Source organism: Protomyctophum parallelum, assembly GCF_964188405.1.
Source record: "Protomyctophum parallelum genome assembly, chromosome: 17".
NCBI classification, from domain to species: domain Eukaryota; kingdom Metazoa; phylum Chordata; class Actinopteri; order Myctophiformes; family Myctophidae; genus Protomyctophum; species Protomyctophum parallelum.
Window position 1 is genome coordinate 36,051,644 of NC_139719.1, and position 23,077 is coordinate 36,074,720.

A 23,077-nucleotide genomic window follows, 5' to 3' on the forward strand; every position below is an offset into this window, starting at 1 on the left:
GTATTGGCGGTACTGTTAACAGATTCAGTGTAGGGTTAACTCACAATTATAGATTGCATTCTTATGTTTGTGTATAATGATGATTACATGTTTAAAACGTATGCATGCATTCCAGTGCAATCTGAAACAGACGCTTACTTGGCACTTTAAGAGCAGTTCCAACTGTATTGAATTCATGAAATTAGCTAAATCAGCAGCACAACAGAATCCAAAAGTCTACATGTTAATCAGTCATGTGCCACCCATCTCCTCCAATACATAAACAAATAAAACGAACCCAGTCAGTTAAAAGTGAAAGATGTTTAACATTGGCAAGGACTGCAAAACAAAGACAAGACAGAGAAAGAACAGTGCAGCGCATCCACATGTACAGTAGGAATATCACTGTATGCACAAACAACTGTGTTTTATTAACTATAGCACAACACTCTCACTCAAGTCAAAAGTCTCTCGTCATCCGTTTGGTCACCAACTGGTAATGATGCAGTAGAACAAGTCTTTATCCGATGAGAGCGTGCGTGAGAGGGGGGACGGGGGATGGACGGACATTGAAATGCCTACATCCTCAGTTCATTTGTCTCCTCTCCTTTGGTTATGTCCACCTACAATTCTTTCCCCCTCTCCTGTGTCTCTGTGTGAGTTAGGTGATGTATATGCGGTGGAAATCGTTAGCTCCGAAGGCGCAGTTGCACTTGGGGCACTTCCTCTGCCGGGTGTCGTAGCGCGTCTTCAGACACTCGTAGCAAAAAACGTGGAAACACTTGGTGAGAACCGTCTCCTTGTCTCGCGTGTTGCAGCACGGACAACGCAGCTTAGCCTGGATCGAGGCAAGCATGAACAAACCATTATTTACAATGGAAATAAGCTCTCTGGCGTTCTTGTGTTTGATCCTTTTGACAGATATGTACAAATGTTTATGTATATACATTCTTCTGTCAATAAAAACATCAATCAATCAAACCCCTTTTCAGCGGACGGTAACGAGGGAAACACTACTGATGACAAAATAAATACAGTGAGGTTGACATTTTCTGGTGCTGTGTGGAATACCTGGCTTATAAAGTCACACTGCAAGCCTAAATGTTTTATTAAACTCAAACTGTGCAATGGAAGTAACAAGGGTGATGCACACCCCTCATAGTGGCACTTCATCATGGGGTGATGACTGGACAGTGTCAAACACAAAAGCAACACATCCCTGGTTCAATTAGGACTGGAGAATTATGCTGCAATGCATGCCTTTCTGCCCTCAGTGTCCTGTCTCTCGAATATCTCTTCTAAATAAAACAAAGACTGTTCCCCATCTTTTACGCTCACGCTCACCTTGTACTGGTTGATCTCTTCCTGCAGGATCTCATCAGCGTCTGTGTAAACCTCCACCTTCTTCTGTTTCTCCAGCTTCCGTCTCAGCCTGGACAGATCCTCCTGGAAGACAGATGTTTTTTACAGTCAAAGCTGCTGTTTGCTCTAGTTGTTGCTCTACTTACGCAATAAAACACTGCAATTATTATGAAAAAAAGGACCATTACAGCAAGCGCTTACTCAAACCCACTTTAGAAGACTAGTCCTCGCTAGGTGCCGTATACCAGTGAAGTTTTTATTTTATTTGACACATTAAACTGTACAGTGAGATCATGCTACAGTAAAAACAACAATAAGGCAGTAAAAGAAAGAATATAAAGCAGTAAAATGAAGATAAAGTATAAATGTCAATTTTAATGAGGAAGAGCAAGTAGAAAAGATCACCTCTGGGATAGATTATGAAACAGGAAACATAATACATCAGAGCAGTGATTGGAAGGTGCTCTGTGTTGGTGGATTTGCCAAAAGACTAAATGACTGACATGTGTTGGCCACATGCCTTTGTCTGGCAGTTACTTGGGGTTTCTTTCCACTTCATGTGTAGTTGTAATCTACAACTCTTGATGAGCGCCTCGCTGTGCCTGAAAGACGCCCAACGTACCTGTGCTCGCTTGAGGTTTCCAATCTCCCTCTCACGGGCGGTGCGGTTCTCAGCTACAGAGACCTGGATCTCCTTAAGCTTGGCCTGGGTGTGTTCCAGCTGCACCTTCAGGTCCTCTGCCAGCTGGGCAGCTTCCACTGCCTGGAGAACAGAAGGAACAGGATACACTTAGTGGAAAATAAATAAATAAATAACACAGAGGCTAAGTGATTTGGTTGCCATGTTGAACATTTACGTTTCACTCACAACTATAGATTCTTTACTTGCCACGTACAGTATCTGGCACATTGACTCGTCTTGGTGACATGGGTGCAGAACATAACCAACACTCGCAACATCATACTGGCAACAGGACCTCAGTGAGACTGGGACTGGTTTGTAATCTGGAATAAAAACTCATTCTGTGCTGGTCTTCTGAGTGAGCCAGCAGTGCACATGGCTGAAAATCAGTCTGACTCTTGGGAGTTCTCCAGCATACCTTTCTCTTGTTGGATTCCACTGCTTGGGTCCGGACTCCCAGCTCCTTTTCCAGAGCAGCCAGTGCGGTCTGGAGGACACCCTCTTTCTCCTCTAGCTTCTGTACAACCAGCAGCTGGGCGTCCACCTGTGACAGACAACCACATTAAGTCAAATTTACCACAAGTTTACCACATCCAAACATCCAAATTGCTGTCCAATATTAAATTAAGCACTTAACCACTTTTCGAACAATTTAACAAACTTTGCCTGACATGCCCAAAATGTAAATAGAAAAGATACAAGTAAAATAAGATGATGCACAGTAACTGTTCGATGCTTCTGCACAAATATGGATGCCGTTATGCCCCATCCATCTATCCCATTCCTCTCCATGGTCTCCTAACCTGGGTCTTGAAGGTCATGACCTGCTCAGCCAGCTCCTCCTTCTCCTCTCTCAGCAGCTTGTAGATCTGGTTGGATTTGATGCGCTCGCTCATCAGCTTGAAGTTGGCATCGTCCTTTTCCCTGAGCTGCTGCAGCAGGCGGCTGTTCTGCTCCTGCATGTCTTCGAACGCCTGGCCCGTCACGTCCATCTCGCTCAGCAGGGCCTCCTCCTCCTGGAGAGACACACAGAGGTATCCGAGATAAGAGTTTGTTTGTGATGTCTGTGTGTGCATGTGTGTAGGGTGCTTTAGTGAGCAAAGATTATTATTTATTTTTTTAGGTGAGAGGGTCAAGAGAGCGAGAAAAAAAAAGGGAGTGCCTTTGTCTGAGCTTTGTTGGATGCATGTGAACGTCAGTTTAAGAAAGAATGGAGTCTGGTTTTCATAACCATAAGATAAGAACAACATAAGGTTGATTAGGGTAGGGGATTGTGATGCATATACAAATGTATTTTAGGGATAGGCTAGGATGACAAGCAATGAATAAAACTGAGCTCATTGAGACAGACATGTCTCAGTGGGGACTGCTTTACTGTAATATTAATAATTAACTAGTGCAAGGAAATATATCAAGCCTCTGATATGAGGTGGAATTTTAAGACCCTAATGCTAAATTCAATACAAAGCTTTCAAATGTGCTTACGCTGCTCGTGGCGGTATGGAAGGAAATCAAGAGATGTAAAGCATAGAGGACTGTTGAACTGTGGAAGTACTTAATGTTGGCATAGATGTCTTTGGTGGGACTGTCACTGTGACAGGGGTGTGTGGAACACAAAAGTATGCAGATTTTGCACATGCAGCACACAAGAAGAAATCTCCACCCTCTCCTCTCATGAACATTTTAATCTTTTAAGTGACTGCCATTTAAAACGTTATTGTAACTAATGTAACAATCTCATCATCATTTATTTAACTCACGACCATGATCACATGGTTTGGAGCACAGATTCATAAAAGTATACAATACATTACACGATATACATAGACATATCGGAAGGCTTTCCCTATGATCTGAGATACTTAGATACTCAAATGTTTGATGGTTAAGAAAATGATTCAAGTGGTCCCAACAATCAGGGAAACAGGAATCTTCATTAGAAATTGGAATTTTGTGTCCTGAAAAATAAATGTTTTCTCTTCCTGTTAATCTATTAATAATGAGTCAATGGACACCGAGGGAAAGACTGGGCAAAGAAAGACTATCCATGGTGCCTTTACTGGCTTGTACTATAGATGACAGAATACATGCTTTAAAAGAAATCAGACTCCCACTCAATCCTCTACATGTGATAATAATCTGCTAATCTCAAGTGATGTCAAATTTGAGAAGGCAGTTGGGTCAAGAGTTGAATGAATATTATAACAAACAAAACAAAAACTGCAGTGTGGGCGTATCAGGCCATGTGTGAAACCTGCATTGTATTCCAGACAATGTCTTGACTCAACAAACACTCACACAAATATTTTTGGAATGGTTTAACGTCACCAGGGTTGTAACTTGTAGCGCTGCCACAACGTTTACAAAGGATTAATTTTAATAGCAGCATTTAAAAGTGCATGCTGTATTATTTAATAGTTCTGAGTTAACGCCATCCGTCAAGGGTAAGGTCCTATATCTTCTGTGATGTCCAAGTTGTGATTGTTATGTGGAGCCACTGGGGGTTTTAAAATACTATATGTTTTGCTATGAGTTGATTGACATGGGTCTAGGGATGGACTGATGCACATAAAGTAGGCGGAGATTACCGGCCCGCCAGGTAGACCCGAGGAGCGAGACAAACGAACAGGGGGACCTGGACAAATTAGTTTATTATACATCTTGTTAAATAAGCTATAGCCACAGGAACGATTGGGCTCGCTGGGCGAAAATACTCGAGTCACTCTTCTGAAACTGGTGAGATTGTTCGTGTTATATTTAATTGATATCTCGTGCGGATCCTCATTTGTTTCTTCCTTTGGAATACATTAATTTGGATTGCTTTCGCTTCTGGGGTGGATTAAGTTTCTTTTGTATTTAGTTTGCTTTGGAGGGACTTTTATGTTCGGGAGGGATCTCGTGGAGAAACAGACTTTGTTTATAAACAGCCACGGAACTACTCGAGACAATAAGCTCGTGTGTGTGTGAGTGCGTGCGTGAGATGCAGATATTCTAACTGCTCATTCATTTTCAACCTTGCCGTTTAACCCGTCTGTCCTGGGTTCTAAACGTGAGCTTTGTTTTCGATTGTTGCTTGTGTAGAACTATGTAGGCAATTTCATTGCATTCAGCTTTATCAATTGTGTCTTAACCCATTGATGCCGAATCTGGGAACGCCTTCTAGGGCCTGACCTAAGGTTTCTGAAAACCTTCAAATTCTGATGATTTCTTTTTAAATAGTTATGTTGCTACATGTATAGCAATAGCTGATGAGACACAGATAGCGCGCCGGCATCAAGGGTAGAACAACGTATACGTTGCACCAGGCGTCAATGGGTTAAAGGCAGATCATTGACAACCCGTGATTTTTATTTTATTGTTGATATTTAATATCGAACCGTTACAGGGTCTGATAACCATTTTCTTTGTGTTGTTAGCTAAATTTACCTGCTTGGTGGCAGTGAGTTTCTTCTGGAGGTGGTCGATGGTCTCCTCTGCCACCCTGATCTTCCTCAGGGCATCTTCATCGGCCAGCTTCTTGCTCTCCTTCCTTTCTCGCTCCTCCAGCTCCCGCACACGCAACCTCAGCTCATCCACCTGGTTTGTTTTGATATGAGAGGAACATGCTTATCTGATGCAACGTTTTAGATACACACACTTCAATTATTCAGTTTGAAAGCTTGTGTATGTACAGGTCAGGTCTAAGTATATATTTATGTGTATCCGCACTGAGACCCCTTTGCATCACTGTGTTATTAGGACATCTTATCTCACAAAATTAACAAGTAAAACATGGCAGCAGACAGTTTTGGGTCAATAAATACAGTGACAACACTTTTCAGTTATAGAAGCCCTGCTGTGATGTGGAGTAGATTCTGAAGAGCAGTGAGAAACCTCAGCTTTGGACTTGCGTTCGGCTGCCATCAGCTGGACTTTGTCCCTCTGCTCTTTGGGGGCAGACTTGTACATGTCCAACAACAGCTTCATCTCCTTCTGGGACTCTTGGGCTTTCCTGAAGCAAAGCAAGACAGAGCTACATTTGCATCATAACACAAGAACAGGGACACACACACACACACGCACACACACTAACCAAATAAAGAAAAACACATTCATTCTCAGAAAGTGTGTGTGTTGAAGTGAATTGAAAATGGGTAACGTGGCTCCCGCTGGCCTAGTGGTCCAGGCACATGCCACATATAGTCTCTGGCCTGACAGCGCGTCACGTGTTCGGGGTCCCGTTCAGGACGACCTTTGCTGCATGTCTCTCCCCTTCTCTTTATCCCCCTTTCCTGTCCGTCTTCACTGTAACCATCAACAAAGGCACAAAAGCCAAAAACAAATCTTAAAAATATAAAATAAAATGGGCAACGTACTTGAGCTCAGCTCTCAGCATTTTCAACGTGTCAGAGTCCTTCCTCTTCAGCTCCTCGCTGCGCTGCCTCTCTCTCTCGCGCTCACGTTCTCGCTCCCTCTCTGCCTCCCGCTCCCTCTCGCGAGCCCGCTGCCTCTCCAGCTCCTTCCTCCTCTCCTCCTCCTCCTCCTGCTCCTCGTCGTCCTCTTTCTTCACGTCAGTGCTGTCGCTCGTCGTCTCCTCCAGGATGAGGACAGTGGCGATGTCTCCGCTCTGGCACCGCAGCTAGTGAGCAAAGTGTGAAAAAAACGACCACCACAAACTGATTAAGCCATTTAGACCAGAGGACGCATCTGTGTCACCTTAGCATTTAACCACGTTAACCATTATTTTAAACTTTAGCTGTTGAAAAATAGCAGATCTACAAACTTGTAGCACGGCAACGAGTGCCGCGCTACCAGCTTGTAGATCTTTCTATTTTAGAAAAATGGTAAAAATGTGACGCAAATCTTTGTATATATATTCTTTCACAGTGAACGTTTTTAACTCAAATATTTGCTTCTGGGGGGAACAACATTTTCAGATGGGGGTCCGCGGCCAAATACTTATAATTCTGGGGGTCCTTGACATGAAATAGTTTGAGAACCACTGATATAGAAACATACAGTTTTTCATAAAACTGTCATTTAGAAGATATTTTGTAGAATCTGGTCACAGACCTAAATGGGATAAATCTCCAGACGCAACTGTCCAGAATGGGACAACAAGGCACAACTAACTTATCAAAATATAGGGAAAGACAAGTGACCTACTGGTCAATGACCCATGCTCCTCTACCTTATTAATCTCCATCTGTGTCTCTCGCAGCTTCCTCTTGTAGCGCTGCACGTCGCCCTTCAGCTGCAGGTTGTGGTTTTGCAGACTGCTGATGAGGTGTCTCATTTCTCTGTTGATGGGCCCTGAGAATATACAGTGGACGATCAATCAATCCACTTCGAGTCACAGTACTTTATCGAATATTGTAAAAAGACAAGCTCAGCTGTTCGAGTGACAGGTTCGATGACACTATAAAACGGTAGGTGATGCAACGCAACACAGTGAGTGCACTCGTACAGGGAACATCCTCGATTACATGTTACTATCAAATGCTATAAAATACACCCATCATTCGATACAACACAACGACTACTTGCTAGGAACCTGATGTTGTACATTTTCTTTCCTCATAGGTACAGCATACACGTATCCAAGGATCCTTTTAAGTCGTACTAAATTATATAAACCATGGCCATGCCCTAGGTTGCAATTATAATACTCTGCAAAGTTATAATAGGAGCTTAATTAGCTCCTATTATATTAACAACAGTACAATGTTAGAAAGCAAACAAATGAAGATCAACCAGGGGTCCATATGCCCCATCTGGACAGACCACCAGGAGTATGACAACCATGCAGAAAGCCTAGCTTGGTCCCCAACTTCCCGTGTATGTTCGCACTTAAAATATCAATGATGATTATGTATTCTTTGTCTTCCTTCCTAGCTTCATTGACTAATGCGAGGAGGCATTTTGGACGATTAGAGTACCTGCTTGTTCGTTGGCTGCCAGGTTCTGCTCAAACTCGATGCGCAGCATCTCGTACTCTTTGCGCACCTGGGCCAGCGTGTCCTCAAGCTGGATGACCTCAGTCCTCAGCTTCTTCTGAAGGGACAGCTCGTCACTCTGGACACAGAGACGGTAAGACGAAGATGTGTTGAGAGTGCGCAATTAATGCCATATGAACATAGTGCTTGCCCCCTTATGTCTATTGACGTATTTGACGTGATGAATCAATAAATCCCTTATGGCCAGTGCCGTAATTGACGTAATCGTTTAATTCCCTATAATAGGGGGCTTAATTAACAAAATGTAGCAACTTTTAGCTTGTTTGGCTAACGGCCGATGTAATCTACCTAAAACCAGCCGAAATCATCGTGTGCCCGCTCTCGCGTGGTCTTCGTGTATCGCTGCGTAAAATGTGATCTTTTGGGCTTGATTAGAGCTTAATTTCACGTAGTTATTAAAATCAACGATGATAGCTTAGCATCCCGGACATCTGACTGTGCATCTGAGTGCAAAAAAGATAGCGGATGTTTACGTCTGTTGAACCGGAAGTGATATCCAGATTCGCTCCGATTGGTCAAAATCGGCATAATGGTGAAGTTACCGCCACCATCAGGACTGGGTATAATACTATAGGATTGCCGTGATAAAATGAGATATAGTGTGTACGGTATGTCACGGATTTTTCTATTGGCATTAAAATGATTGTATTATAACTATTTTAGTTCTCCATATCACTAATTATAGTATTCTGGCATATAGATATTTAAATCTTAGCCGATTTTCAGAAATTCCTGATCGAAGAGATAATTGAAACATTGAAAGCAGCAACAAAAAGGTTGGAGTTGAGAACCAGTGTACAGATTTTATCATTAGTGTTGAGCTGTTTGTAGATCTATTTTTGAAAAATTGTGAAAATGTGGCGGAAATCTTTGAATTCTTTCAGAGAATACACTTCAAATTAAACGCTTTTTGGAACATCATATTTTGAGATGGGGGTCCACCGCCAAATTCATATCACATTCATATGACGGTCACGATTTAGAAGACATTTGTAGAATCGACCTCAGGTCTAAATGGGTTAACCCTAAATTAGTTTACCTCCATGTGTTCGATCTGTCGGAGGTGAGCGTTCTTGGCTGTGAGCAGCAGGGTGCGGGCCTCGTCCAGCTGTGTCTTCACCCCCAGTGACTCGCTGAACAGCAGGGAGAACTGGGACTGGAGACACTTGAACTCTGGGGTCTCCTTCACCACCTCCTCTGGAATGTTGCGCAGGTCCATCTACAGGCAGGATGGGTTGGGGAAACGTATTGAGACCTCCAACATTACTGGAATGTCTTTGAGAGAGGCACCGATTCCCAGAACTGATCCAGAGGTCTGCAGGTGAGGTGATACTGCAATATGACCTCTCTGATGAAATGCAAATGTGTAGCAAGCTCTCTGTGTGTATTGTGTAATCATTGTTAAGTAAATTCTGTGACTTCTTTAGTTCACGATAGTTTACCCTGACAGATATTGACAACCTTCATAAGACTTAAACAAACCTGGAAAAATCTACATATTCTGGCGGTTAACCACAACTGAAAAATGGTGGTGCACACAAAAGCAAGGGTAAATGGTAAAAAGACCCCATTTTAGCTATAAAATACCCCTTTTAGCTCAATGCACACGACACAATTGAAGTTAACAGAAGCAAAGACTCTTGGCTCGGATCCCAGACCTGCAAGCTCACACAGGGGAGGGATGTCCTTTTTGCATTCTCCAATGACACCGATGTGGCCTTGACCAAGGAATGTGAATGGCACAGTGACAGCGATGCCACACACCCGGGCCACTGCTCGGAAATGGTGCGTCACCACGTTTGATGAGTAGAAATTATATTCCAATAAGGCTGACAAAGAGACACTGTGTCGAACCTAACACTAGAATTGGTAAACATGTTCCCTTGCCAATATCATGATAACATGTTGATACAATGATTTTTTTATTCATTTATTATTGCCTTAATGGTCTGCCATTGTCGTACTATAAAATTGACAGCCTCTGTCTGCATCCACTTTTCTCCTCACTCAATCAGTGCACTGAGCTTTGGCATAGGAAGGGACCTACAAAGCAGATCTTGCAGACAATACCAGACCTTTTATTCTTCATTACTAACAGAGGTCTGTGATTTTCTAATACCACCCTCACACTAAGGGGAAGGTGTTCTGCTCTTAATATTGGGTTCTTCATCAGCAAGGGTGTCAATGTGGTCCAGAAAAGGTTGCCAGGCTTTAATCCATTTTGGGCGGGAACCCCTTTTGGTGTTAGCATTATGTTATGCTTTAGCTATTGAAAAATAGCAGATCTACAAGCTCATAGCGCTACGAGCTTGTAGGTCTGCTATTTTTGAAAAATCAAAGAACGACTGACATAGAAACATAGCTTTTTCAGAAAACTGTCAGGATGTAGAAACATTTTTAGAACCTGATCTCGGGTCAGAATGGGTTAAAGGAACACTTAAGGGAGAACCTAATACTCTGAAGCCTGATTATTTATTGCCAATTATTGGCAAGTCTGATTCTGAACATGGCCTATCGTGAGAGCAGACTATGGGAAGCAGGTCTTGCACAGGGACCTGAGTGTGTATAACAGACAAAAAAATATCTTCTGAAATAAACATCGGCTGCTGCTGGATTCCATGTGTTTGTCTGTTAACGCAGGACACAACAAGCAACTCCCAGTGTTGACTTTCACAGTGCATACTAGAGCCGTTAACAAATATTCCATAGTATGTACCATATTTGATGTTTTAAACCCAAAACGAACAGTTTAGCTATGCCGTCAGAGTAATATATTGCCAGAGTAATATGACTTCTAAACTGAGATTTTGCCGAGATGCGTCTTTTTTTTTAATGTAAAATCCCTTCTCCCTCTATAATTTGTGGCTAAACTTCTATGTGTATCCTTCTATTGGCTGAAGTTGTGTGTCATGTCATGTATTCCAAGCTTTACCTTCAGTTTCTCACTCTCCCTCACAGCCTCTTGGAGCTCCAGCTGTAGCTTCTCCAGCTCCGCCATGCGGCTGTTAGCCAACTCCTGGTTCTGTTCCAACTCCGCATTCAGACTCTCAAACTGACGTGGGATCGTAAACACACAGATGTAAATGTGTTTGCATGTGAATCATGTATAAATATGGCAAACAGGAAAATATGTGTATGGTAAACATACAGCCTCCCGGGTGTGCTAGTAATGGCTGTACAACACTTAACATGAATGTGAAATAAATGTTACACAAGGGAAAGGCCGTTTTTTTCCCCCAAAAGATCAATAGCATGGTTGAAATTTGATTACAGAATTTGTGCTGGGAGAGTTTGAGAGCAAGAGTGTGTCTATCTGTCACCGTTTAATAAATTTTAGTTCCGTTTCTTTTTTCTTGTTTATCACATTTATATACTTGTGTACTTGATTACAGAATTAGCTACAAATCATGCAAACAAATTAAAGGAAGAGCATCTCTGAACTCTCACCTTCTGAATATTGAGAGTGATCTGGCCACCAGGTAGCCCTCCTGAGCTGCCAGAACTGTTGTATCCAGAGTTCAGCTGGGGAGCATAAACAAAATCATTCACACGTCAAAGAACAGGACAGTGAATTTGGTTAAGAAAAAAAAGAAAGAGAAAAAGGAAACAATGCACACATGCATTTAATCCACGATCAAGTAATTTAGACAATGTTCATTTTGTTGATGTTGATGTCAGATAGCTGAGGTAAACAATTCTGCAGAATCGATGTGCACAGGGACATGCATCGGCACACATAAAGTAGCAACATCTGGTAGGCCGACATGCTCAAGTGCTTTCAGTCATTATCAATGTCCACTAGAGTTCTCAACGGTTCTCTAAAAAGTAAGACCCGGCCCTAACTGGGCCGGCTCTGCCCAGTTAGGGCATAATGTTAGGCCCGGCCCGTCACGTTGGGTCGGGTAGAATTTGAGAACTCCAATGTCCACCAATGTGCACCGGAGACAAATTGTGGCGATAACGTGTGCCTCAATGAAAGACAGGCGCGCACACACACACACACACACACACACACACACACACACACACACACACGTGTCACACACACACACAAACAACAAACCTGCTCTAGGGCCTCGGCCAGATGTTTGTTGAGCTTCTGCTCCCTCTTGCGAAGCTTCTCGATATCCCACTGCAGGTCCTCTACAGTCGTCTCCATCTCAGACACCTTGGTCTCTGAGCATGTAACCTTGTCCACCAGCTCGTTGTACTGAAGAAAAACAATGATGCCAGTTACTTCCTTGGCCTTCTGGCAGTGCACAAGAAATATGTTCCTGATCGGGTGAGTGGTTTGGGAGGTTAGGCATGGACGGGCAACTGGTGCTGTTGAATGGTAGTAGCCCACTGACATGATATATAATATACTGTTATTGGTGAAAGGGTGGGACATTTGTGCTTTACAACCTGGTGCTGCTGAATTGAAGAAACCAGCTTGGTTTGATTTTTATTTACTGCTTTGTCATGTTTTATTTATAATTCAGTTTATAAGAAATGCTGCTAAGTGGGAGCCATTTATAATGTTGCATTTGACAGGACAAAACATTTGAGGGTATAGTACTTTGTTCATTATGTTTTTAATTTTCAGTTACATTTATAAGAAATGCTGTTAAATAGGAGCTCCCTGCACAACCCATATTGTTCGAACACACACTTCTAGATGACTCGACACATTCTTGTCAACAAAACACCTTCTAGACGACCAACGCATCACATAATGGAACTTACTCAATATTACTACCATAACAACAAATATGGCTGTCTGTTGGTGTTATGACACACACACACACACACACACACACACACACACACACACACACACACACACACACACACACACACACACACACACACACACACACACACACACACACACACACACACACACACACACACACACACACACACACACACACACACACACACACACACACACACACACACACACACACAGGTTGAGTCAGCCTACCTCCATGGACATCTTGTGGTGTCGCCCCTGCAGGAAGGAGGAGATGTCCTGCAAACGGCCGTTTTCCTCCAGCAGTGTACGGTTCAGACTGATGACGTCAGACTGGCTGTCATCCTCACACACTGCAAAAGAAGGGTGTAATATCCCATGTAGAGATGCCCCAATGACATTTTTTTCAGACCGAGTAAGAGTACTTTCTTTTAAGTACTCGCCGATACCGAGTACCGATAAGAGTACTTTAGTTTTTATTCTTGTTGAGTAACCACTTATTTTACCCCCTTTTTTCTCCTATTTAATTTCATTGTCATGCCTTGTACTTCTAATGATACTGTAATGTTGAATTACCACAATAATAATAGCCTGAAATGATTTAGAAAAAATATCAAATTCCAAAATGCTATTTATTTTTCTTATTAGCAATAAAACATTTTGTTCTATAACTCAAAATGTTAATTTATTTATCCGATGTCGCCCGCCGAATATAAACATAGATCTCCGTTCTACACTTGTCATTTATGATTGTAGATCAACTGTTTTGGGTGCTTTGCTCATTTTGCTGCCGTGTTGGGTCAGACTTGCTCCTGTTGCTTGATCGTTCAGCCTAGTGTCAATTGAATGTTGTAGTACTCCTCGTCTCAATGGTTCTGATACCAAGTACAAGTACTTTAGGGTGGTATCGGCCCGAGTACCCGATACCAGTATTGGCATCAGCACATCTCTAATCCCATGCAAATATATTATATAGAGATAGATAGATAGATAGATAGATAGATAGATAGATAGATAGATAGATAGATAGATAGATAGATAGATAGACAGACAGACAGACAGACAGACAGACAGACACAAAAGCAATATGCATACAGGCGACCATGCCTCCGTGTTTACCTGCAGCCTGAACACGGTTGCAGAGCGCGTCTATTTGGCTGTGCAGCCTGTCAAAGGCACACACTAGGCAGGCGGCGGCCTCCTTGCTGAACTGCATGCGGTCCTGCAGCTGGAGACTGAGCTCTTCTTCGCTGCTGTGGGCCAGCGTGGCCAGGAAGGCCTTGGCATTCTCACTGAGGGGAGGAGGAGGTGGCAGACTGGCTGCTCACACAGGGAGGTGGACGGGTGCAGTGTTGTGATTAGACAAACACCAAAGGTGCAGCAGAGAATGGGACAAAAACAGGGGGGAAAAACAACTGTTAGAAATGCTACCATTGTCTTCCAGGCAGTTTCGTATCTCCGCCCATCTTCACAAGCATGTGTCTTGTGTAGCAAGGTGTGGAGAAAGCATTACTGCTAAAGCATTACTGCTAAAACATCTTTGCTCTGATCTGCTCCCCAGAAAGGATTATTCTTCAGAGCGACAGACAGCGTGAATAGCCTGGTGACACGAGGTGAGTGTTTTGATTCAAATGCTGTGTTAAAAAACGACAGGTTACCCAATGCTAACAGCTATGAACGGATGCCTAGCTTCCGCATGTCAGTGATGTCACACAAAGATCATTGGATGTTTCAGTGTGTTTGTGTCGCATCTAACAGTTGCATTATAATATAATAATTAGAAAGAAAGAATCAGAATGCTAAAAATACAGGTTCATTTGTGGTTAATAATGTTTGCTAGACCCTTAAAGGTCTGTAACCAATTGGACGTGTAACAGTCCATTTGGTTACATTTATACACTCAGTTATTATCAACCCAGGGATAAAGTGACGGTCAATTAGGTTACATTTGACAGAGTTACGGTCCTTGAACTGCAGACTGGACGTGTTTTTCGGGAAAATGGAAACGTCTGCAGTGTGCAGACACCAAAAGTCTGAGAAGAACCACTGTTGGTCCCTAGGCTGTTGAGTAGTATGGTAGTATTTTGTGAAAATTAGTTACGTGTTGCTTCAAGTTTCTATAGAGTTGACAACCGACTGAGGATGACAATGGGGGGTGGGGGTGATTAGAGGACTGGTTAGTCTCTGATTTGGGTATTCTGGGTTAACTGGGTTTAAAATGGGCATATCTTCAAATATTTTCCGATTTCAATAAATGACACGCCATTTGAAATCTTAAATTCTGTACTTTCATAAATCTGCAAAAATATATATATACAAATAAAAAAAGGTCATACATGTGACATCCTGCTGTCAGTATATTCTTTCAATTCAAAGTTAGTGTCAACGTGATGCATCACTGGCTTCCTTTCCATCACATAATGTAAAATCGTCTTTGCCAAGGGGCAGGGCTCATAACGACAGATAAAGTACACAAAAACAAAGTATCAGTGTCATTGTTTATTTGCAAGGGATATTGTATTTTCTTCAATGTTTTCTAACACTGTGCACACATGTATTTATCAAATCTATACATTTTGGTAGATTTGTGGGATGAGCAGCACAGCAGATTATGTGGGTTGCGCCCATAAAGAAATCTCTGCCAATGACAAACTCTGCTCTGCTGCTATTGTTTTGAGCTTCCTATCCCAGGTGGCACCAGGGGCCATGGATGCCTGCCGTACACTGGGAACTACATGTCTCTACTTAGGATTCCATTCTAACAGACCTCCAGGCCATTCCTCTAATCGTATCCGAGGGACAGGCATTCATTTCCCCATACACCTACTGGCCTGAATGAATCCCTGTTTTTATGGTGGTTTTTCCCCAGAGGCGAAGAGGAAACAGCCTAGGACCTCCTGATCGAGTTCTATTTTAGCTATAAAACTCACTGAAACTCTTTAAACCTTGTATGCCTATTTTGGGCATTTGGGTCATTATAGGAGAAAATCTCAAAGATTCTCTTATCCAGAGCGATTAACAATGAGCAACACATACATCAAATGCAGAGAGTCCAGAGACACTGCAGTGTTTCAGAAAACTAGGATCAGGTAAAGCAAGAAAATAACCTAGCATCAGTCTAAACAATATTAACACCAGGCTTTCCACCTCGGAGGAAAGCCTGGTCTCTGTTCCAAAAGTGCCGTGTGAACCGGTCTGGAACGGATGATATCGTTACATCATGTTGTATTATTGTTTTGTAGTCATCAGACAGGAACAATCAAACTGAACTTCCCTTTTCCTCAAACCGGAAGAATAACAATAAAAGCTCTCGTAGCCTGTAGCTTTTGAGAAAAACCGGTTTGAGGGAAAAGGAAGTTCCGGAAGATTGATGACTACAAAACAATACTACTACATGACGTAGCAATATCATCAGCTCCCGACCGGTTCATGAATCCGAAATGGAATGGTGCCCAGGCTAAAACAATATAATAACCTTTAGTTTTAGTACTTCAGTGCGTCGCCATTCTTTTTTATTCTAACCCACTGTAACGCCTCCTTTGTCCATAATATAAAAAGGTGATTTCTAGGTAAGACAAAGAACAGGAGAACTCCTCACCAGTTGTGGGTTCCCGTGGCAGCTCCGTGTGTGCAGGCGTGTCCACCAGGCCATCAGAAGGAGCAGGGGGCTGTGGCTCCTTTTTCTGATTCTCCTCCTGTTGCTCTGGCTGTACCTCGTTCACTGCGTCCGGGAGCGGTGGTGGCGGCACGGCAGGGGCTGGTGGCAGTGGAATCATCCCCGCCTCCATCAAGGCACGGTCCAAGGGAGGCCCTGAGGGAGGGTCGGGAGCAGGTGCTGCTGGAGGTTCCGGCTTGATGCGTTGGCTCAGGACATGAACGCTCTCTTCCAACTGCAAGATAAAAGCACCAAACATTATGGTGGAGTGTTGAGGTGTATTCACACTTTGCATCATCTTGGTGTCAGCCCCATGTTAAACACAACACTACAGGACACGCAAGGATTAGCGCTCACTGCTTTTCTGTCACACCATGTTAAAACATGCAGTCGTTCTCACTGGCCGTTCTGGGCAGAAAAGGTGCATTTGCTCATATAAACAAATACATTGTTACGGTATATAGATTCTAGAATGACCAAATGTCCCGGTTTGGTCGTGCACAAACCTGTGTGCACATTAAAGTGCAGATCTGGTGGGTTCGGTGCGTTACAATGCTTGACTACCTTTAGACAGGCTTTGTGATGGAGCCCCTGCAGAAACAGTTAGATGAAGATGTACCTGAGACCAGTAGCGGTTGACAATCAGCAGAGTGGTGTCATCAGTGGCTTGTCTCTTCTCCAGCTTCTCGATCTTCTCTCGCAACTCATCCTCCATCGTCTGCCGCTGCTCCAAGCGCTCACACAGCTTCTTGTTCTTGAACTGGATCACCTTCATGTCCATTTCCTCCTGCGAGAGACACGTTGGAGAACAGCGTTATGTTGTTTCACAGAGATGTCATGTGTATGGGGTTATGCTGGCAGGCCTGGGACATAATGATGATCAGTTTAAACTAACCGTGGAAGACACTCCCCCTATGCGAATGGGTTCAATGAGAGTGGTCGTCGTCTTCTCTTCTTTCTTGTTCTTCTTCTCAGGTGGGCCAGGGGGACTGTCCCCTCCTGAGGGCCGCTTCCCTCCGCCAGCACCTGACATGTTTACTTCTGCTCTCAACAAGAAAATACACCATGGCGTTAGGAACATTATTACATGACTCATGTAATTTCATTCATTTGAACACGGTCATAAACTGTATTGGAAAACAGTTATATCAAGTTCACAACAGCGCACTCATCGAGGCAAATTTAAGACATTACTTATTATAACGTAAAGTGAATTGTCGTGTTGTTGTTCATTGTGTCTGGAGTGGACAACACCTTTACTTCTGTGTTTTGACTTTTACGTTAGCTATAGCTCTTTCCTTATTAGCTTGCGAGCCATGCTAATTGTGCTAAATTGCTAGCTTAAAAGCACGCTCCTCGATTACTTCTCCGAATGATGTTCTGCTGTCTTTCTAGGCTAACAATCTGTTACACAGGAGGATAATCTGCACAACAAGCATATGCATCAATGTATGAAGTTAACCCTCTATTTTAAATCAACGTTAATACAAACCTTCACCAGCAGCAGCACAGACGGTACGTGCAACATCAAGCTGCTGATGCTGATGATGCTGCTACGGGAAATGACGACAGATTTCCGCCCCGGTAGTGTGTGTTAAAAAAAACAGGTTTCTGTCTGTCTGTTCTGTCTGTCGTTAAACAGCATAAACATAAACATATAAAAACACTACTATTTTAATGTGTTTACATTTGCATGTATGTATCTACGTTGAAATGATTCCCAGAAACCCTGTTGTTGGACTTTACTTTGCTAGTCCTTTAGGTGTCGCTGTTGCCATATTTGGATGGAAACGTATCGAGGGCTTTTTTGGACTATGAATGTAAACAATCCAGAAGATACTGCTTTCTGCTAGAGTAGCGAACTAGCATCGGTGTAGGGACGAATGCTGCAACCATGGCATAACATTCCTTTCCTCGGACGTGGTAGCATTACTAGACAGGCATCTTACTCCGTCTACTCTCATGACATTTGACAGCACATTTTGACAGCATACTATTACGAGGTAAGAGATTTCCGCTGCAAAAGGGGAACCCTGCCTGCATGCATGCTAGCTGCAAGGCCAAACCCCATCTCACAGCCTATCTATCAGCCTGTCATTCATTCATTCACATGCCGAATGTGATATATATATATAATATATAACATTGTTGTGAATCGTGGTATGTAAAATGGGTTGTTTACCTATAAGCAGTGCTTGAGCAATCTACTTTGTCATGCACACCATGCAGTCTTGATGCACACGGAAAGACAGAAGCGTTAACTTGTTACTGTCTGAACAGTGATTATTTTGCAAGTTCCGTTAGTGTGCCCCGGATAACTTTCTTTCGTGCCATTGCTCATGGTGACTGACAACATGGTCACTCTCTGTTAGACTGCAGCTCCTCACCATGACAAAAGACATTGTTGTTGGAGATGAACTACCAGACTGGGTGGGGGCCAAGGACTTCTACCAGAAGTATGACGCTAAAGAGGTGATTGGCAGGTGAGTGAGTCCAATATGAACACAGCAGCACACAACTGTAACAACATCGATTTGATTGTGTGTGGTAAAGAAACACTTTGTGTGTTGCATTATGATCTCTCTCAGGGGTGTAAGCAGTGTGGTGCGCAGGTGTGTGCGTAAACAGACTGGGCAGGAGCTGGCAGTAAAGATTATTGAAATTACAGCCGAAAAGATGACGATTATGCAGTTGGAAGAGGTGAAAACATCCACGTTGAAGGAAATCCTGGTCCTCAACATGGTGAAGGGACACCCCTCAATTAGTAAGCTGATTCTCTAGTCTATTGGGACTATCATTTTAGTTTACAGAAATTGTCCAGTCCATCACAAAATGCAACAAGTTGCAACTGCAACCATTGAAAGAGAAATCCCAAACTGCACTGACCTGCAAACATGTCAATTGGTCTGAATTGTTGCAGGTCAGTGCAGTTTTAGAATTCTGTAACTGGTTGCAAGTTGCAACTCGTTATGAATCATTGGTGTGGACTGGGCTTAAAGAAGCAGAAAACATGAGTCTAACACTTACTCTGTCATCTGTGTCTCACATTTAGTCACTCTTGTTGATTCCTACGAGTCGGCAACCTTCATATTTTTGGTGTTTGACCTGTGAGTATGAAGAAAATTATATGTATGAATGAGTGTGCTTATAATAAATGGTTTGTTGTTGATCCTATGTTTTTACAACTCTACATATTTATTTTCAGCATGAGGAGAGGAGAGCTCTTTGACTACCTCACAGAAAAGGTTACTCTAAGCGAGAAGCAGACTAGGTGAGATTCAAAACTGAAAACATTTAGCGCTGTCGTTCGTTATCGCATCGTTATTTTCTTATAAGTCATGCGGTTGTACAATTTAAGCTTTAGGTTCACTTGTTTAATAACTTAGCTGACACTCATCCAGAATATGCAACTGTACAACACATATGCGTATGTAAATCCCCAGTACCTGACTGTAGCTGGCTAATACTCACTAGATTTGATTCTCGCTCCATAGGTGTATAATGCGAGCTCTGCTGGAGGCGGTCCAGTACCTTCACTCATTCAACATTGTCCACCGGGACCTGAAACCTGAGAACATTCTTCTGGATGACCATGGGCACATCAAATTGTCAGACTTTGGCTTCTCTGTCCAGCTCGAGTACGGGGAGAATCTCAGAGGTAAACTAACATGAGAAACAGGGCTGTGGATCAACATTTAGGCACATTTATTTGATTCACTCTCTAATTATGTGATGAAGACAAACCTATTTGTTTTGTTCTGTCTTTTATGTAAATAAATCAGAGCTTTGTGGGACCCCTGGCTATTTGGCCCCGGAAATACTGAAATGTTCTATGGATGAGATGCACCTGGGCTATGGGAAAGAGGTTGACCTGTGAGTTTTTATTTATCCCCCTTTTGTCAATAAAACAACATTTGTCACCACATCTATTCTATTGTAATCCTTGCTCATAAATATGACTTGTTTTTGTTCCAGCTGGGCCTGCGGGGTGATACTGTTCACCTTACTGGCCGGCTCACCACCTTTCTGGCATCGCAAACAGATGCTGATGCTGAGGATGATTATGGAAGGTCGTTATCAGTTCAGCTCACCGGAGTGGGATGACCGCTCAGACACTGTCAAAGACCTGGTGAGACAATGTCCATATTCGCACCGTTTTGCTCCTCCTGACAAACCTCACTGCTCATATTGTGAAAGCAAAATTGCCTCCATGTGGATATGGCCTATTCACATTGTCTTAAGTTTAGATGGCAGATAATCATTTGAGATGACAGCATGGCTTTAACACAGCATCTCTGAACTCACCTTAATCTTTCAAAGGCACCCAGTAATTACAACACAAGCAGGTGCCAGTTATATTGCAGCTCTGGTGTCTGGTCTCAAAATGGTATACTCACACAGTTGTGGTTATGTTTTGCACAATTGTGTCCTTCCTTCTCAGATATCCAGACTGTTGGTGGTGGACCCAGCTGCCCGTCTCTCTGCAGAACAAGCCTTGGCTCATGCCTTCTTCAGACAGTACCAAAAGGACGAAGTGCGGCTCTTCATTCCCAGAAAGACATTTAGGGTGAGACACCATATCGATTGTTTCAATTTGGCGTTTGGACCATTCCAGGACCATTCCAGGAGTTTGGACCATTCCAGGATTTGGAATCCTGCTTCAATCAAGTAGTCATCTAGTATTTTCTGTCATCTAAATAGAAACAGTTGGAATTTGAAATTTCAACCACTTTTTCATTCTTCCCTGCCTTCCATGTTCTTCCCTGCCTTCCACAGGTCCTAGTACTGAGTGTGCTAGCCTGCATTAGGATGTATAGCCGTTACCGCAGGGCGCTCCCGCTGACCCGCGACGTCCTGGCCAGGGATCCATACTCCCTCCGCAGCATCCGCAAACTCGTCGATGGCTGCGCTTTCCGTATGTACGGACACTGGGTCAAGAAAGGGGAGCAGCAGAACCGGGCCGCCCTCTTCCAGAACACAGCCAAGATCATGCTCCTGGGCCTGGAGGAATTTGAAACTTGAAAGGGTCAACCTCATTTACTAACTGAATTAGGGTTTTTCCTCTTTTATGCCATTGTAATGAACTACAGTTAGCATGTGTTGTTGTTTTTGTATGAATGTGGGTCTTGTCAAGCCAATGTTCGTGTTTCCTGCTGATTATGTACATCTATAGGGAGTCGGGACCGGAGACATTTGTATGCCTTAACATACACATTAATGCATTCATTTATTGATAACGGTGCATTCCTCAATGTTGAATCTCATTGTTTTGATATACTGTAAATTGATGAGTCGAAATATTTTAAATGATTTAAAATATAGATGAATGGGTACAGAAAAGTGAAATACTGTACCACTTTTACTTATAACGCACAATTGCACAATCTGTTACTGTCGTAAGTAGTGAATACATTTATTACTCTTAAGTGTATCGAGGACGAGGTCTTTATTAACTATTGAGTATAAATTATAATTTCTATGGTTTTCCAATCATTTGTGACTGCCGTTTATGTGAATGCAATGTAAGCAATCATTTAATGAAAAATATCATGCACAAATATTAAGGTTCTAGTTCACAACAACAATAAGCATACTTCAATGCTAAAGTCATGGTTGGACAGATCGTTTACATCCAGTGAAGATATGCAGCCATTTTGACAATAAAATGGAAATATAGCATAAACCTCCTCCTAGTGGTGGTTTAAATTATTAAAATAATTGCTAATTCAGAATCAGATTTATACAAGGTTTAAAATTACTGGTATAACTGACCTAAATTTAACCATGTTGGTACAACCTACCTTGTGTGTAGAATTATATGTATTTGCATGTGGTTTTTCTATAGGCCAGCAATATGTTGGAGTCTAATCAAAAGATCAGTTCAGGTCCGGAATATCTGCCCTCCATAAAATATCTAATGCCAGGTCCAGGGCTCTATACCTGTATGTGTAAAATAAAAAAAGAGACTGGAACCCAGGCCATTTGTGCGACTAGTGTCATGCAAAATCGTATGAAGAGGCTAGGGCGTGCAAGAGATTTTCTTCCATGAAACTCCATAAGCCTTTATCTTTTAGTCCTTGACCTTGATATATACATGCAGATTGATTTATAAAGTCAATCCCTGAGCTGTACAATTCCTCGTAAAAAGAGGCGAAGGTTAAGTTCACACTGACTGGAACCAGTTAAAACAGTACAAACTTTAGATGAGACTAATCAGTTCAGAATTAATCAGCATTAATTAACAGTAATTAATATTAAGAGATACTGGTCAATTCCAATGGACCTGTTTCAGAATAGAAACATCTGAAATACTTAAGTGCATTATTGAAATGTTATTATCGTTGTGAAAGTCTTCTTCACATTGACCTTGTGATTTTTTTTGTCATTTTGTTTCTGTCTTGATAATACCTTGATAAGGTAGTGTGCTCCCTATTACACATGGGGATATTCCTGAACACTGTTTTAGGGAAACTGTGAAAAGTAATTCCTTTCCAAGTCAAGTTGTTTCATTTTCATCTGTGTGTTTGGTACAGAGGGTTGTAACATTTATTCTTGCAACGAATAGCATTCTGTATTCAACCATTCACTAACCGCTACATTTTATACTTTTCCTGAAACAACAATATAATACTACATTCATTGTACTAAAGTACAATAACTGTAGCCTA

The 23,077-nt window shown here is 42.4% G+C and overlaps 2 protein-coding genes across 2 annotated transcripts; one reads left to right on the forward strand and one right to left on the reverse strand.

The window, feature by feature from the left end:
• Positions 1-285: 285 nt before the first annotated feature.
• Positions 286-17,954, reverse strand: rnf40 (ring finger protein 40). Its single transcript, XM_083786675.1, has 20 exons — positions 17,902-17,954; positions 17,305-17,450; positions 17,029-17,196; positions 16,353-16,644; positions 13,874-14,074; positions 12,986-13,107; positions 12,083-12,229; positions 11,467-11,541; positions 10,952-11,071; positions 9,059-9,238; positions 7,942-8,077; positions 7,194-7,315; positions 6,379-6,641; positions 5,897-6,014; positions 5,450-5,599; positions 2,827-3,039; positions 2,442-2,567; positions 1,964-2,104; positions 1,324-1,425; positions 286-817 (listed from the first exon to the last, which is right to left on the reverse strand). The coding sequence occupies exons 2-20, from the start codon at positions 17,440-17,442 to the stop codon at positions 641-643; spliced, it is 2,991 nt and encodes a 996-aa protein (XP_083642801.1). The 5' UTR covers positions 17,443-17,450; positions 17,902-17,954; the 3' UTR covers positions 286-640.
• A 259-nt stretch (positions 17,955-18,213) lies between these two features.
• Positions 18,214-21,888, forward strand: phkg2 (phosphorylase kinase, gamma 2 (testis)). The gene is made up of 10 exons (XM_083786692.1): positions 18,214-18,412; positions 18,782-18,892; positions 18,998-19,173; positions 19,462-19,516; positions 19,615-19,680; positions 19,904-20,067; positions 20,192-20,282; positions 20,385-20,538; positions 20,851-20,976; positions 21,186-21,888. Exons 2-10 carry the CDS (start codon positions 18,798-18,800, stop codon positions 21,429-21,431), a joined length of 1,173 nt encoding a protein of 390 aa, XP_083642818.1. The 5' UTR covers positions 18,214-18,412; positions 18,782-18,797; the 3' UTR covers positions 21,432-21,888.
• The last annotated feature ends 1,189 nt before the right edge of the window (positions 21,889-23,077 follow it).

Bases quoted from the DNA above. Each gene is read 5' to 3' on its own strand.
- rnf40 (XM_083786675.1), bottom strand. From the start codon at position 17,442: ATGTCAGGTGCTGGCGGAGGGAAGCGGCCCTCAGGAGGGGACAGTCCC. The intron at 16,645-17,028 runs GTACATCTTCAT...TTTATCTTGCAG, and splicing joins TCAACCGCTACTGGTCTCAG to TTGGAAGAGAGCGTTCATGT. The intron at 12,230-12,985 runs GTAGGCTGACTC...GTTTTTCTTCAG, and splicing joins ACCACAAGATGTCCATGGAG to TACAACGAGCTGGTGGACAA.
- phkg2 (XM_083786692.1), top strand. From the start codon at position 18,798: ATGACAAAAGACATTGTTGTTGGAGATGAACTACCAGACTGGGTGGGG. The intron at 19,517-19,614 runs GTGAGTATGAAG...ATTTATTTTCAG, and splicing joins ATATTTTTGGTGTTTGACCT to CATGAGGAGAGGAGAGCTCT. The intron at 20,283-20,384 runs GTGAGTTTTTAT...TTTTTGTTCCAG, and splicing joins TATGGGAAAGAGGTTGACCT to CTGGGCCTGCGGGGTGATAC.